This window comes from Sphaeroforma arctica (assembly GCF_001186125.1).
Source record: "Sphaeroforma arctica JP610 unplaced genomic scaffold supercont1.911, whole genome shotgun sequence".
NCBI lineage: Eukaryota > Ichthyosporea > Ichthyophonida > Sphaeroforma > Sphaeroforma arctica.
Window position 1 is genome coordinate 1 of NW_014039647.1, and position 14,447 is coordinate 14,447.

The 14,447-nt window shown below is 44.9% G+C and overlaps 3 protein-coding genes across 3 annotated transcripts in view; 2 read left to right on the forward strand and 1 right to left on the reverse strand.

The window, feature by feature from the left end:
* Positions 1–278: 278 nt before the first annotated feature.
* SARC_09218 (hypothetical protein) lies at positions 279–4,356 on the forward strand (the record flags this gene model as incomplete). The annotated part of the gene is made up of 12 exons (XM_014296772.1): positions 279–386; positions 519–588; positions 803–849; positions 1,055–1,135; positions 1,405–1,542; positions 1,660–1,768; positions 2,223–2,350; positions 2,755–2,886; positions 3,068–3,133; positions 3,430–3,531; positions 3,744–3,836; positions 4,234–4,356. The coding sequence occupies 12 exons, from the start codon at positions 279–281 to the stop codon at positions 4,324–4,326; spliced, it is 1,167 nt and encodes a 388-aa protein (XP_014152247.1). The 3' UTR covers positions 4,327–4,356.
* A 221-nt stretch (positions 4,357–4,577) lies between these two features.
* On the reverse strand, positions 4,578–13,435 carry SARC_09219 (hypothetical protein). Its single transcript, XM_014296773.1, has 6 exons — positions 12,487–13,435; positions 10,479–10,785; positions 9,642–10,293; positions 6,501–9,403; positions 5,807–6,162; positions 4,578–5,617 (listed from the first exon to the last, which is right to left on the reverse strand). Exons 1-6 carry the CDS (start codon positions 13,260–13,262, stop codon positions 4,633–4,635), a joined length of 5,979 nt encoding a protein of 1,992 aa, XP_014152248.1. The 5' UTR covers positions 13,263–13,435; the 3' UTR covers positions 4,578–4,632.
* A 480-nt stretch (positions 13,436–13,915) lies between these two features.
* The window catches only part of SARC_09220 (hypothetical protein), a 5,242-nt gene continuing 4,710 nt past the window's right edge, over positions 13,916–14,447 (forward strand). Inside the window, exon 1 of the mRNA XM_014296774.1 lies at positions 13,916–14,179. Coding sequence (XP_014152249.1) covers positions 14,081–14,179 — 99 coding nt within the window. The 5' untranslated portion in view covers positions 13,916–14,080. The remainder of the gene's footprint in view (positions 14,180–14,447) is intronic.

Genomic DNA, 14,447 nt, shown 5'->3' on the forward strand with positions numbered 1-14,447 from the left:
CTTTTCAATTATCTTGGTATTACCTTGTTTCGTCAGTTTTAATTAGGCTGTGTATGATTCGACATAGTGTGGGTTGAAGTAAATTTTTATTGATTTCCCATCCACTACGAAGTACATATACTATAAGCTTATGCACTTATATTTCGGGTGGCTTTATACACACACTAAGTGATAAAAGCAAAATGAGAAATTTTCATACGATGGAATCATGAATCTGGTTTTATATCATTGTCATCAGTCTATGTTCTACACAAAACTATCATAATGTCTCAATATATATGCCCCATACTCCTCGTTACACTTTTTCCCAGGACTTTGCGCTTCCGCAAGAATTCTACGAAGCCAAAGCCGTGAACAACACAAGAGCCCCATCTTTTCCGATCGAGGTACGATGACTTGTTTTGATATTTCTATGTACAGTACCAGTTCTTTATCTCTGTCTGGATTCGGTTTGGCTATGACGACGATACGTGAGAGTTACTCATTCTAGAGATGCTTTGCCATCCCGACGCGACAAGGACGATGTTGAAGACGATATAGAGATTGACTTCCAACAGATACGAAACAACAGAGGGAAACAGCTATATGGTACGTCGATCGATGAAGCTGCTAGTTAACGTCCCATCATTATGTACGTCAAATTGCACAAGTTATTCTACTGTGTGAAATATTTTTAACCGGGAGACATGCATAAATATTTTATCAAAAAATCATCGTGCGAATTATATACAGCAAAAAATAGATAGTTCAGATATATTTTGTGAAAACCATCGATCTCATTACCACTGATTCTCTTTTGTAGATGCAAGCGGCGCTTCGGTGCAGGTGGCAGATAAGTTTTATGTGAAGGTACTGTGCTAAGCAATCATCGGCAAGTGCTGCCCGAGTGTGTATCAGATACTATGTTTGAGTGATTTTTCAAACAGTGCAGTCTCTCAAATCATGCTTGCCGCTGATGATCGGTAGATGTTTTTGGGGAATTATTTTTGTAATTTGAAAGGATAAGAATTCAGGCTGCTGAAAATCACTATTATGACCATTCAATATGACGCAGGGTAAGGAAAGCCTAAGCGAGAGATTAAATCGACTCAAAGCTGAAGTACAACTACTCTCGGAAGATATACACGAGGCACAGGTATGATCCATTATGCCTTTGATCATGTAGTGGCATAATGATGTGATTAGTTGAAAGCCTCGGAAATCGGTCGGGTGTGGTTTCGCACGTTTTCGAATTTTTAGATTTCTTCCGGTGCCATCTGCTTTGTGGCAATGAGCAATGGTACGAGTGCAAACTAATTTTCATTTGATGCTCGTCATCGAGCAAATGAATCAGCAAAGCAGCTACTGGCAGAATATGTGCGACTGCTTTAAATTTATCCAAACCGTTCATTGTGTACTGGCAAGGAGATGGACATCAAGTCTCAAGAGAAAGACCACGAAGCCTGTCAAACAACCGCACAACTGACAGACGAAGTCAGTGCCATGGTTCAAAAGCTGAGCGTTGCTGAGAAAATGATTACGCCAAATGCGTTCAGTGACGAGGTATATTTATGAACTGAATTTTTCAATTCGAAGGCGATTTCTCTCGATTCTTATCATTCTCCCCTTTTTATTATCCTTATACGCGAGTGCACTTATCTATCCGACATCCCATATCAGAGCACGCGTCGGCTGATTGACAAACTTAACCAGTATAAGCAAACCTCGATGCAAACAGCCGAGGCGGTAGACACAGATATGTCATCACCGGCTCCTCAACAGGCAGAAGGTATGTGGACAAAGTGGGATACATCAATACGCATCAAAGCTCCCAGGCCGAAATCCAATACTTCAATGCCATCAGCATGTCTTATATTTATGGAATAATACCGATTGAGATCTGGGCGCCTGCGCCATTGAGGCTAATCTGCATTTCAAGTCAGAGGTCAACATGGCCTAATCCACTCACAAGCGTAGTATACTCAGTTAGCCAGCAAAGTGGTAGTCAATATGTGGGTTTGAATGCGTCGCATACCGCATCTGTTAGCGAGGCAGGCAGATTAGTTCACGTGGGGCTAGAACACGAAATCAAAGCAGAGATGATGGAGACAGCAGTCGGTCAACCGAGTTTCAGACAAACCCCAGCAAATGAATACGCCACCGTCTGGTCAATCTGTACATAGCGGTTCCTCTCATGAACTACAATCTCTCACATCCGCATAATTCGTATCATCTCTCGTTAGGGGTCACGTACGAATTATATTACAAGCCGGACGTTGCAGCGCTTACGACAGGCTCACACATGGCCGACTTAGAAAGGAGACTAGCAGCTCTTGAAACTGTTCTTGGACCAAACTTGCACCAGTCTGTGGTACGTATCCCGTGATTTGAAAGCGCTCAGTTGTCTTGCACCACATACGCTTGTTTGCGATGTACAGGGGTACTATGGTTCCTGCTGTAGTATCCGAATATTTGTCTAAGCTGAGGATTCGAAAAAGGCGGTCCCGCTATACTCACTCAAGTATATTCCCTCGCTGGATGTGGAATATACATGCTAATATTCAACGGCTCTGTGGAAGAGAACTACCAGGATATAATCACAGCAACATTTGTCCCTGGCATCTAAATGAACTGATAATACCTACATGAGTAGCTTGTATTTTATTGACGCCTCAAGATGCATGTACGTTGTCATAGTTACGCGCCCATTCGCGTCTAAATATGTGTAAGCACTGGTGGCTTCTCAACTCTATGCATCTTTCATATCAACTGCAGACTGATCTAGCCAGGTCGCTGGGTATTTCTGGTAGCGATCTCTCGCTCAGCGAGTTGTTGAGTACCGCGGCCGCACGTTTCCAATACCTGGACGAGAGTAAAATGATGGTGCTGACTAAAAAATACCAACAAGTATGTACTTCGTTTAACAGCTGATTCAATCTCAGACACATTTGCCGCGATATGGAATACTTCAGTGACATGTCATGATTCGAGTTCACTTTCTGAAGATCAAGTTTTGGTGGGTGTAGGTCTGGGCAAAGAGTATATCACGTTGTTAACTGAAAGCTACACATTCGCGTCTTTTCGTCAGCTACAAGCATCAGCGGGCGAGACTCCAAGGGGAACCGACAGTCCGACGCCGGTACAAAACGAGAAGGTATAGTAGGCAAGCGACAGTATATAGATAGACTTGTGTACGTATGTGGAAGCCGCTTGCGTACGTATATAGAAACCGCTTGTGTACGAGGAAGTACATTTTGAAGAACAAATTATACGAATGGTCGAATTGGAATTCACAACAATAGTAGGATAGGTATGTGTCCTTTTCTTTGCGATGAATAATACGGGAACAGTGTGTCTCTCCTATTATTATCTGGCCCTGCTCTAGCCGCCACTATGCCAATATATATATCTACCGTCCTTTCTTCACACGCAATTTTTCCGCGTTTGTAGCTATCTGCAGCTTATGATTTGCTGATGAAGCAAGATACAGATTCGCGGATGCTGCCCGATATTATTGACCGCCTGCACACCCTTCGAAGTGCTCATGAACAGGTACGTGGAACCCGTACACCAACTCAACCCTTTTTTTGTTTTAATTTTGAGAAACTCGCGGCATTAATACGCCATTCCCACAATCATCGAGATGTGTCGGACGGTGACTGTGAAGTCTTTTTCTTTTACTGCTGGGCTGAAAGCCAAAAGACTGACATGGGTTATGACAATGGGCTCACAGTGTCGAATTCTTTGTTTCTTGATCTAAGCAGACAGTGAACATGGCTAACACAGTGACCATGTTCGAGGATAGGCAATCGCTCCTGTTAGAGTCTGTTCAGCATATGAAAGAACTGCTATCACAGGTATTGGAATGATTGTATTCGCTTTGATTAGTGCGTGACTTTCTCATACATCTCAAGTGCTCTGGATTTATGAGATAAATAAGTTATGACTGGCATTTGTGTGCACGCATGCTTGTCTGCGAGTCTAGTCCGTTGAACGGCTGCGTGTGATAGTTTCGCGCTCGAGTATCCGAGTTTATCGGATACTTGCGACTTTATCAGTGGTTGTGTAACACAGACATGTACATGCGATTGTGTCCCACAGAAATGTGGCGCTGTTGTGTGAACATCGTAAAGAGCTCGAACAGCATGTTTACAGTTTGCCTATGATTAATTTGGGCACCATACGTAATTTCGACAACGGTTGCCGAAGCACTCACCGGTTAATTCATTCTGTTGCCTACAAACAATGACGCAGGTGGACAGTGGTCTGAAAACCAACTCTCAAACAACGGAGGCAAACGTTGGTTCCTTACTAGCCCGAATGGACGAGCTGTCCAAAAGAATATAAGGGGCCATCATGAAATAAAGCATTGTACCCTTGTTATTCTTGCACGCTCTGACCCTTTGCGAGGCGTGGTTGGCAGATTTTCGACTAAGTTGCATTTAAAATACACTCTTCTTTTTTGATATATCGAGCTGTGTATACACGGATACCATGGGCCGGTCAACGACCAGTCGAGTTACAATGGTTTCTCGTACTGCTTCATACTCAAATAATATCAATTCAACATGTGAGTTTGGATATACACAAAAATTTCGCTCTCAACCAGCCAGCGCCATTGATTCTAAATATATAATTTATTCCTAAAAAACATTATTCTTGCATTTTGGACTCAACGTACGCTCGAGCCTTGTCTTTAACGGCATCGACCGTCTTGGGTGTGCCGTGCGTGCGCTCATATTCCAAATACCGTTTGAAAAAGAACTTCATCTTCTTGGTAGATAGATTGAAAGTGGTTATACGGTTAAATAAGTGGCGTATATGTGCTTCGTCAGCTACCCGCAACTCCATATCGATATATACAGACCACAGATCCACACGTTTCGGGTAATTGGCTAGCACCTCCTCAAAGATGGTTCTTCCCCTCTCTGGATCTCCGAATTTGAACTCCATCTGTGCAAATTTGATGATAGTGGCAATGTGTTTACGCTTTGGTAGCGCCTTCAAGGCACGCTTAAGAATAGCACGGGTTGCCTCTACATCGCCATCCTTTAGTTTGTCTAGACCATACAGAATCCACATCTTCTTAGAGCCCCTGAACTTCTTCACCATCGTCTCGTACATGGTGAACAATAAGTCCTTCTTGCCATCCAGCGTCCTGTAGATCTCAGCCAGGTGCAAGTGCACCTTCTTAGGATCGTTGGACAAGTTTGCACGCTCAAACGCCTTGAGTAGCGCCCTATCATCCACCCCGTACTGTGCTTCCAGATTCATATAAGCCTTCCACATGTTGAACTTCTCTCTCTCCTCCCTATACGAGATCGTCTTAATACTCTGCTCAAATACTTCCCGCGCCTTATCCACCTCGGCCTGACCAATATGCATGGCCATGTACTTGATCCACAGATACGATGAATTCGGCGACCCCATCAAAAGCCTCTCGAAGTCATTCGCACTCTCGGGTGTCGCATTGGGATCCAGTAGAGCGGCCTCCTTCTTGCGCAGAAGCTCTTCCTCATCCCGTGCAGCTCGCTTCTTCTGACGCTTAGACGCTCCTTTCTTGACCGTCTCCTCCGCGTCGCTGTCGTCATCTGAAGAGTCGGCGTCTTCGGGCAACGCTGTGTCTTCCTCAACCTCACTGTGTGGACGAGGACAAGAATGGGATAAATGAAAAGTGATCCAAGTGTTTGTATGCGGAAAGTGTCCAAATATCATATAAAACGCAATGTAGACCTTAGTGGCACACTGCAATCCAACGGGAGATCAACGATCACTACTACACCGCAACGACTGAAAAAGACTATGTGCACCTGCCAAGTTTACTTACGTCTGCGCGAGAGTCGTTCCAAAACCAATTCCAAACCCAACGGCGGGCAGAGCAGTGGCCGAGTCCACCTCAACTTCCGGAGTCATCTCCTTGGCGCTTCTCTTGGTACCTTTGCTCTTGGGCTTCTCTTCCTCCTGACCTTCACTGTCGTCTTCGCTTTCTTCCTCACTCTCGCTGACTTCGGCATCACTGTCTTGCACAACCTCACCCATGTCTTCGTCGGCATCACTGATTGCCGCAGCGGCGTTGTCATCGTCGGAGGCGTCTTCCATGTCCGTATCACTCTCGCTATCCGACTCGTCAGCAAAGTACGACGCCTTGAGACCCAAAGACATTTGCTTCTTCTTAGCATCAAGCTGTAATCGATAACGCGGTCGGGGTTAGTTATTTTTATTTTATGCATCAAGCTGTACAGTGAATTTTAGTGAATTTTTAATATAGTGACCATGTTTGAGAATAGTTGAGCCAGTCACGGATGCTATTCACAAAACTGCCCGAGGTTTTCATGTGCTATCATAAATGTACAAGCATATTAAGAGATTCATTTCCCTCATATTTGGAACACAGATTTAACAAATACTGAATGCAATTCTACGCACACGATCACTTTTCATGCACATACTCTGAGCTGGCACGATACTAATATGATATATTCTAAAAATACGACAGGTACTAATTTGTGAACAGAACTTACCTTCAAAACCTTAGCTTTCACAGCGTCACCTATGCTGAACACCTTCGTAACATCTGAGATAGACACATCACTCAACTCGGAGATATGAGCCAATCCAGAGAGACGGGTAGCCTCGCCGCCGTCAATCTTCACGAATACGCCGTAACGCTCGATGGCACGCACTGTGCCAGTAACAGTCATGCCTTTCTCAAGCGTTTCGAAAGTGACGGCAGATGCACTCTTAGCAGCGGCCAAAGATGGATCCAAGACAGTTGCTTTAAGCGACATCTCCACGCGTTCAATCGGGGATTCCTGAACGGACAGCACTTTGCCTGTCACACGCTTGCCTGGGGGATACAGAGTCTTCCAGTCACGCACAAACTCGTCCGACAGATTCGCGATCTTGACGCGTGCACACAGCTCACGGTTGAGCCACACAAAGCACCCGTTCTCAGATATACTCTTAACGTAACCCCTAACAATCTGTCCCTCGGCCAGATCGCTGGCCTTCTCGATACGCACATCCACGGCCTCGATAGCCTCAACATGGTCACCGGCCAAGGCTGACTTGCGCGTAGACAGGCTTATACGCCTGCCATCCTCCTCAAGCCCCACTACGACACACTTGACAATCGCGCCCTCCTTAATACCGGCAAACGCATCCTCAGCGTACTCATCCGACATCTCGGTGACGTGCACCAGGCCAAACTTGTGGCCCGGGATCTCCACACGCACAGCGGTCTGGTTCGCAAGGATCTGTCTGTATATGCCCACCGTCTCCGTGCCTATCTCTAGCTTGGCCTGCTCCGTGGGGCTGTCTAGCATGGTGAGATCCACGGCGTCCTTCTCCAGATTCACATGGGTCACGGTACACCTCACGGGCATACCGTCTTTGAAGTGCTTTGTCAGCTTGGAGAGCACATTGATATCACGGGAGCAGTCCAGTACTCCGATGCGCGCTCGGACATCCGACGACAAACGCACCCACACGTGATCGCCTACAACTTCGTGTACATATCCCACGACCGATTCTCCAGCCGAGAGTGACTCTGCGCGCACTGGAGTGTACTTCATCTTCATAGGCTCGACGTCCTTGCCATCACCCACGACACTGGGGCGAAGTGATAGTTCGACAAGTGTTCTGTTCGTTTTCTTCTGTGTGATTGCGAGTGTCTTGTAGGTCTTCTGGTCACGGAAGCCGACCACGCGTGCTTTGATCACATCACCCTTGGTGTATTGCTGTGTGGGGTTAGTACCCAGGGCCAGAGCCTCCTTATCATCTAGTATATCGGTGATGAATACACGGCCCTTGATATGTGCGCCGATATCTACATTGAGCTGACCTCCGGTACGCTTCGTGACGACGGCCTCTACCATATTACCCTCGCGCATCTCAGCCAACCGGTGCTTACTGTCATGCACGGTATCGTGTGCGCCGGCGACGGCGGCACTCTTCTCCTTGTTGACATTCAAGCGGAGGATACAACGTTGCAGACACGGCACCTTCTTGTCGGTGCTCGCAGGCGCAGGAGGAGATATAATAACAGCACTCAACTTCTGTCCGATGGAGTATATGTTGAAAGGCTTCGATGTGTCGTTGTAGTCCTTCACCAGCGCCACGCCCAGCATACTGTCGTACTTGGGGATAGTTACTACGAGGTAGTCCTCCTTAACCAGCTCAACATTGATCGCGACCGTTTCGTGCTTCTCCACGGCCTTGTGGAAGGCCGCAATCTCCTTCTTGCTCAATTTCTTGCCGTTGTCGCTGGCAAGCGCTTCAGGTCTGAGTGTTAGATCCACCACCTTCTTTGCCGCATCCACATCCAACAGGCGACCCATAGCGTCGTTACCAGCTACCACAGACTTCATACCTTTGGTCTGTTCCGTGGTCACAAAGCCCGTAAGTCCGCCACCCAAATCCACAATCACACCGAAAGGCCGCACAGCCGTCACCGTACCGCTCATAGTTCCAGAAATGTTCTCTTCCTTCAAAACGGCCAGAGCCTCTGACGACATCGCCTTGTATGCGGCGTTTGTGAGGAGCGTCTCTTCCGTGAAGTAGTTCTTGTGGTGCGATAACTCAGTCATAGGTGTAGCACAGTCAGACATCTTGAGCGACACGTTCACCCGACCTGCGTTGGTGTCGATCTTGGTGATCTTGGCTATCACGGACTGGCCGACTGTGAAGTGCTCCTCAGTTTTAGAGACAAACTTATCAGACACATCCTTTAGGCCCGCAAGACCGGTCAAATCACCCAAAAAACCCACAAATACACCGTAATTGGCGGTACTACGTACATAACCGGATACCAAAGCGCCCACACTCAATTGGTCAATTGATGATGGGAGCGTGCTGACCTCTGCTTTCGCCGCGCTCTCATCGTCGTCGTCAGACTCTACCACTTTCACCGACCGCAAGAACGATGGTTTGATGGATAGAGTTATTCTAACGGGCGCGTGAGCAGTAGCTTCTTCCTTGTGCAGTACCAACACCTTGCTCAAGTCACCCTTGACATTAGCATAGTGCTCGTGCAAGCGTTCAACATGCGTGGGGTGGTCTGTGAGTTGTGTGGCGGGTAAAAACGCCACCGCATTCGACGGGTGGATACGCACCTGTAGCCCCAACTTAGTTTTACCGATAATACTACCAGATACGATCTGTCCGGTTTGCACCTTTGTGAGTGCATCTGTATCGACATTTTCAGTGGTCTCATCATTGGCTGGTGCGAGGGCGAGGTAGAACTTCTTATTCTCGCTATCTACACGCACTACTATCACCTTGATAGCCTTGCCCTGTACCATGTCGTCTGTGACACCAGCCCGTCTGAGTTCCGCGTTCGGCATAATCCCAACAACATTGTTGTAGAACTTGATTAGGCAGCCATGTTCCTTTACTGACCAAATGTACCCAGCAGTCTTCAGACCTATATTATATCCGAAAAAAAAAAACAGTTGATAAGTAAACGAACAATAATGTAACTTCTAATCAGATTGAAAAGTATTGCGCGACACTAACTGCTCACGCAATGGGGCGCAGCATTAACTACTGTAAGAGCCTGCTAGGTAAACAACGACTCGGCGAGGAGAACACAGGCCTCTCAATCAATTGCTACAGCACATCAAGTGGGACTCCAATCTGCCTGAAGTGAGAACCAGACATACCAGATGTGACATCCTCAAAGCACGTGATGGCTGGCAAAGTCGACTTGACCAGTGTGGACTTGTGGGTGAGCACCAAGCGCTGCTTCGCGCAGTCAACCGACAAGACTTTGCACTTGATGGTCATACCCTCGCGGAATTTCTTCTTGGGATTCTTCAGCTGGAAATCAGCGAAGTGCGACGAAGGACAGACGCCACGCACTTGCTTGGAAATCTGAATGTACATGCTGGAATCCGATATGTTGGTAACTGTACCCTCGATCTTCATACCCGCCTTGACATCTTCATAGCGATAGTACTTCTGGTCTACTACCGACGGTTGCGCGGAGACATTCACAACGCCATCGATTGTGTTAAACCCGGTAACTCGACATGGGATCGTCCTGCCCACCTTGTACTTCTTATTCCCGGCCAGTTCAAAGTCTTTGTCATCGCTGATACGAGTACAATGAGCATATGCGTAATGCCCCCCTGCAACTTCAGGCAGCTTGAACAACAGTCCACTGGATGTACTGCGAATTACTGTGAGGCCATCAAATTTCTGTCCAACTTCTACGGGTGCAAAGTCGGTAGCTTTTAGGCCCACCAAATCCGGGCGTAGAGTTAAGCCGATGCGCTTCGTGGCTCGGTTGATGTGTAGAATACGCGCACGCACCTGGTTGTACGGGTAGACACAAGAGGTCGTGAGTTCTAGTCGTACAAGCAGGAAAATGACATAGTGGTCTGAATACTCCACAAAGAATAAGGCACATACGATCCCCGAAAAAACGAGAAGAAAAAAAACCACATGCACAGACGGGCAGGCAAATGATTCTATCGCTGCAGTTCACACCCTCTTACTTTTGTCTTTACCGGGTACTTCTGCTCCAGCATACTCGGGTCCACAACCTCCCGGAGATGGAACAGGTCAACACTTCCATCAAAGCCAAGGAAAGTAAGCGCAAGACCGTCGTTCAGCACCTCCGACACCACCGCGTTCACCAGCAATCCTGCGGTTAGTGTGCTGTAAGTGTAGTTTCCACTCGAGCGTGCTACGGCTGAACTGATGCGTAAGCTGTCCAGCACAACCGTGGCAGTGCGTCCGTCGGCATTCATGTCCTCGACAAAAAATTTCCTGGGTGCGTACAGCTTGACAGATTCTGTATCACTGTGGAGGTGAGGGATCGGGAACAGATGGACACGTGAGAAGGGATGGCGGAGAGTACAGATTCGTATCTACTTAGAGTTTTGTATGGTTCATCATATATCGCTGTGTATTCATATCCAACGAATATCGACCAATGTCGAGCACGCCAAATTTATATGTACAATAATACACTGCCGCAGTGAGATGAGATACGGATCAGCTGTTGCAATAGCATTTGTGTATCGGGACTTCTTCGCCCAACAAATACAAAGCTGCCCTATCCCTGAGAACCTCACGACAACACGGAAGTGAACGTGCGTACGAGCTACAGTCAATCTCAACCCAGAAACCAATACACATGAAAAAAAGTGGGCGAGGGTAAGCGCCGGGGCAATATATACTCAAAGAAGGTAGATCGCTGCACGAAGTGGCGAAACTCGCAGTATATTTGCGCAACACATTAAACATCATACATACGAACGCTCCTATACGATTCCGAAAGTATCAAATTTGATTTTTATTCGTGTACACATGGTTTCCTTTAGCACAGATCGCAGACAACAGATTAAATATAGTATGTAATGTATACAAGTCAATGTGTAAATAGGGACACAATAGATATTCCCACATGTATTGCCAAATCAACAACATAATCCGAAGGCACATATAATGTATCTTACTTCTGAAAATGCATATATAAACAATGATACTTATACTGCCGACACTACATGCAACCTCACACGCACGGTGTCCAACATATGTGTATATAGGTGATCAATCACCTACGCAACTATCAGTTCATATATAATCTCATTCATCTTCACATTTTAAACTGGACGCATACGATCATTCCGTATACTCAAGAATGAAAGTACGATGCAAGTCTGTGACCATGATAGCTACATTGTTGAAGTGAATATGATGCACACACTAGTAGTAAATTTCATGCGAGCCAATAGCGAATACAAATCCATTCAGTACGATATTTATCTCACTAAAATGTAGCATATATATATAAATATAAAATATATATTATAATATAATATATTATACATGCATATATATATATAAATATATATGTATATATCATAGCACACCTATACACATGATTTCCTTCCAACAGGTTTTCGATAAAATATTAATATCAATATACAAGTATTTGTGCACTCACATAGTCAAGTGTCCAGGATGTATATAATAACGTGTTGGGTTCTTAAAAGATGTGGCTGCACATGCAGCTGTAGCGCATATACATATGCATTACGCGGCGTGAATTTCACATTGGCAACACATGATTATAAAACTTTACGGGTCAAGCGATAACCCAACACACGCATATATATATATATATACAAAAATAAATACATATACATCTATACAAACACACATACATTGATATATATAATATATATCTGTAAATTGACAAAAAAAAATGTTTATATATACACATCCTTATCTTTATCATCATAACATACATATATATGTTTGTATGTAGATAGGTTCGAAAAATCTGTATAGTTACATATAGTATCAAAACCGAAGTAGTCGATTAAAAAAAACTCACTGACTCATTCAACTATTGAAGAGCAGAAAAAAGGGCATAAACGTTTATGAAGTATGATTAGAGTGAAAATGAAAGCACATGGGACACCAGTGCATATTTAAGGGTCGACGACTAAAGCAGTTAAATAAGATATACGTTATGATATATTCAATACGTACCTGGTCTTTTTCATAAATCCCTTGAGCCCATCGACACCAAAAGACACCAGATATCCATGATCCTCAATACTCGTCACTACTCCCGATAGAATGCCACCGTTCTGCACATTCTCTGGTTTTAATCCCCTGTTAAGTGTCGCAGGATCTACAGTCAGATTGATCTCTCTCTTACCTCCGCCTACATTCTTAACCACCTGTTTGACCGCACATACCACCATCTGTCCCAGCGAAAACAAGTCGCGCATCTCTGGTAAGTTGGATTCTTTCTCTTTGTCTTCCTGCATACTCTCAGTATCGCTATCCTCCTCATCACTGTCGCTGGCATCCGCCTCTGCGGCAGCCTTTGCTGAGAGTTCGCTACACACATCGGTGATCATGACCTTACCAGACAGTCCACTGGGCAGTGTAACGAGCACAAAGTAATCCGATACGTATTTAATTTGTCCCATACACACTGTACCCGCATCCAGGCGTTTGATACTCAGCTGTTGTACAGTCGTAGCTTTCTTCTCATGCTTGTCGCGTTTCTTGACTTTTACATCTTTACTCTTGGCATCTTTGCCACTGCTTTTTTTCCCGGCTTTACTGACTGCTACGGGCTCTGTCTGACCAAACAAGGATTTGAGTGCGACAGAGCTTGTCGCCTCTTTTTTCACTTCGGGTATACTTTGTTTTGGTTTACTCTCGCCCTTACGTCCACGTACAAAATCGCCATCTTGTGTTGATTCCAGCTTGATACGCTTGTTGCTCGCGTCCGGTTGAGCTAGTGCCGGCATGACTACTTGTGCGATGGCGTAGAAAATGCACTGTATATATACAACTATACTAAGAGGCGTATGCTTATACAAGCATATAAACACCACTAGTGTAGGACCTCACTATAGTACACTCGTCACTAATTACGAAGCAAGTGCTGTTGAGGTATGGGTGATAAGTACTGGATTTACAGAATATATGCAGATTGTCTGAAGTATAGAAAAATTGAATTCAATAAAAATAAAATAAAGTCACTCTGTCATTGTGTGTGTAGTGTGTACAGACTGTGATATTGGACGCACGTGCACATACTATCCGAAGTGGTGGATTAACGCCGGTTTGCATCCATCCAGTAAACGTTGCACGTAAACGCACAATGATTCTATTTTTATACGTTCCGTACTAACGTAATAAAAATAAAACTACGAGCCCCCAATCGTACATTATAGCATAAACGTTTATCCTGCACTCAAAACTAATAATTTTAAAACGGTTTGACGAGGGACGAACTGTCTGAGTGGTTAACTGGTGCCCGAAAAATCCGCTCGTGCACATTGTGTAATGCATTTTTCAAAAAATACAAACCAGGTTTGTGCTCCAACCTGCACATGGACCATTTATCAGAGATTTCGGCAATGCTTATAGGAGTCGATAGCTGAGATAGTGACAGAAGCGATATCACATAGATAAGGTTGTAGAATACTGCCGATCTATCGTACGTCCTCCGATATCTAGGAATATTAATATTGCTTGGCACACCTTCATACGATTGCGGCTGTATTGAAGGCCAAGATCACCGCTTTGTAACCAATATATAAACTACATAAATATAGCGACGATGTCTGAATTAACGGAATATAAAAAGGTGGCGGTCAAACGCTTTCCTCGTCTTAGTCAAAGAGCAACAGCCGAGACTCGATATTGGCGCAAGTTTAAGGTGTGTATAGACTTTTGGCGACCGAGGTTTGTTTCGAAGTCATGGATGTAGATATGAGACCTCGCGTGCGCACACAGCATATATATAGACATATATATATATATATATATATATGCGTGTGTGTGTGTGTGTGTGTATGTGTGTGTATGTATATGTATGTGTGTGTGTGTGTCGNTATATATATATATATATAAGTAACAGCAACAACAAAACAAACAAACACACACAATACACACACACATATATATANACATATATATATATATAT

Excerpts from the sequence above, each read along its gene's own strand:
- SARC_09219 (XM_014296773.1), bottom strand. The coding sequence starts at position 13,262 with ATGCCGGCACTAGCTCAACCGGACGCGAGCAACAAGCGTATCAAGCTG. Across the intron at positions 9,404-9,641 it reads CTTTGAGGATGTCACATCTG|GTCTGAAGACTGCTGGGTAC; the intron begins GTATGTCTGGTT and ends GATATAATATAG. Across the intron at positions 5,618-5,806 it reads GGAACGACTCTCGCGCAGAC|TGAGGTTGAGGAAGACACAG; the intron begins GTAAGTAAACTT and ends TCGTCCACACAG.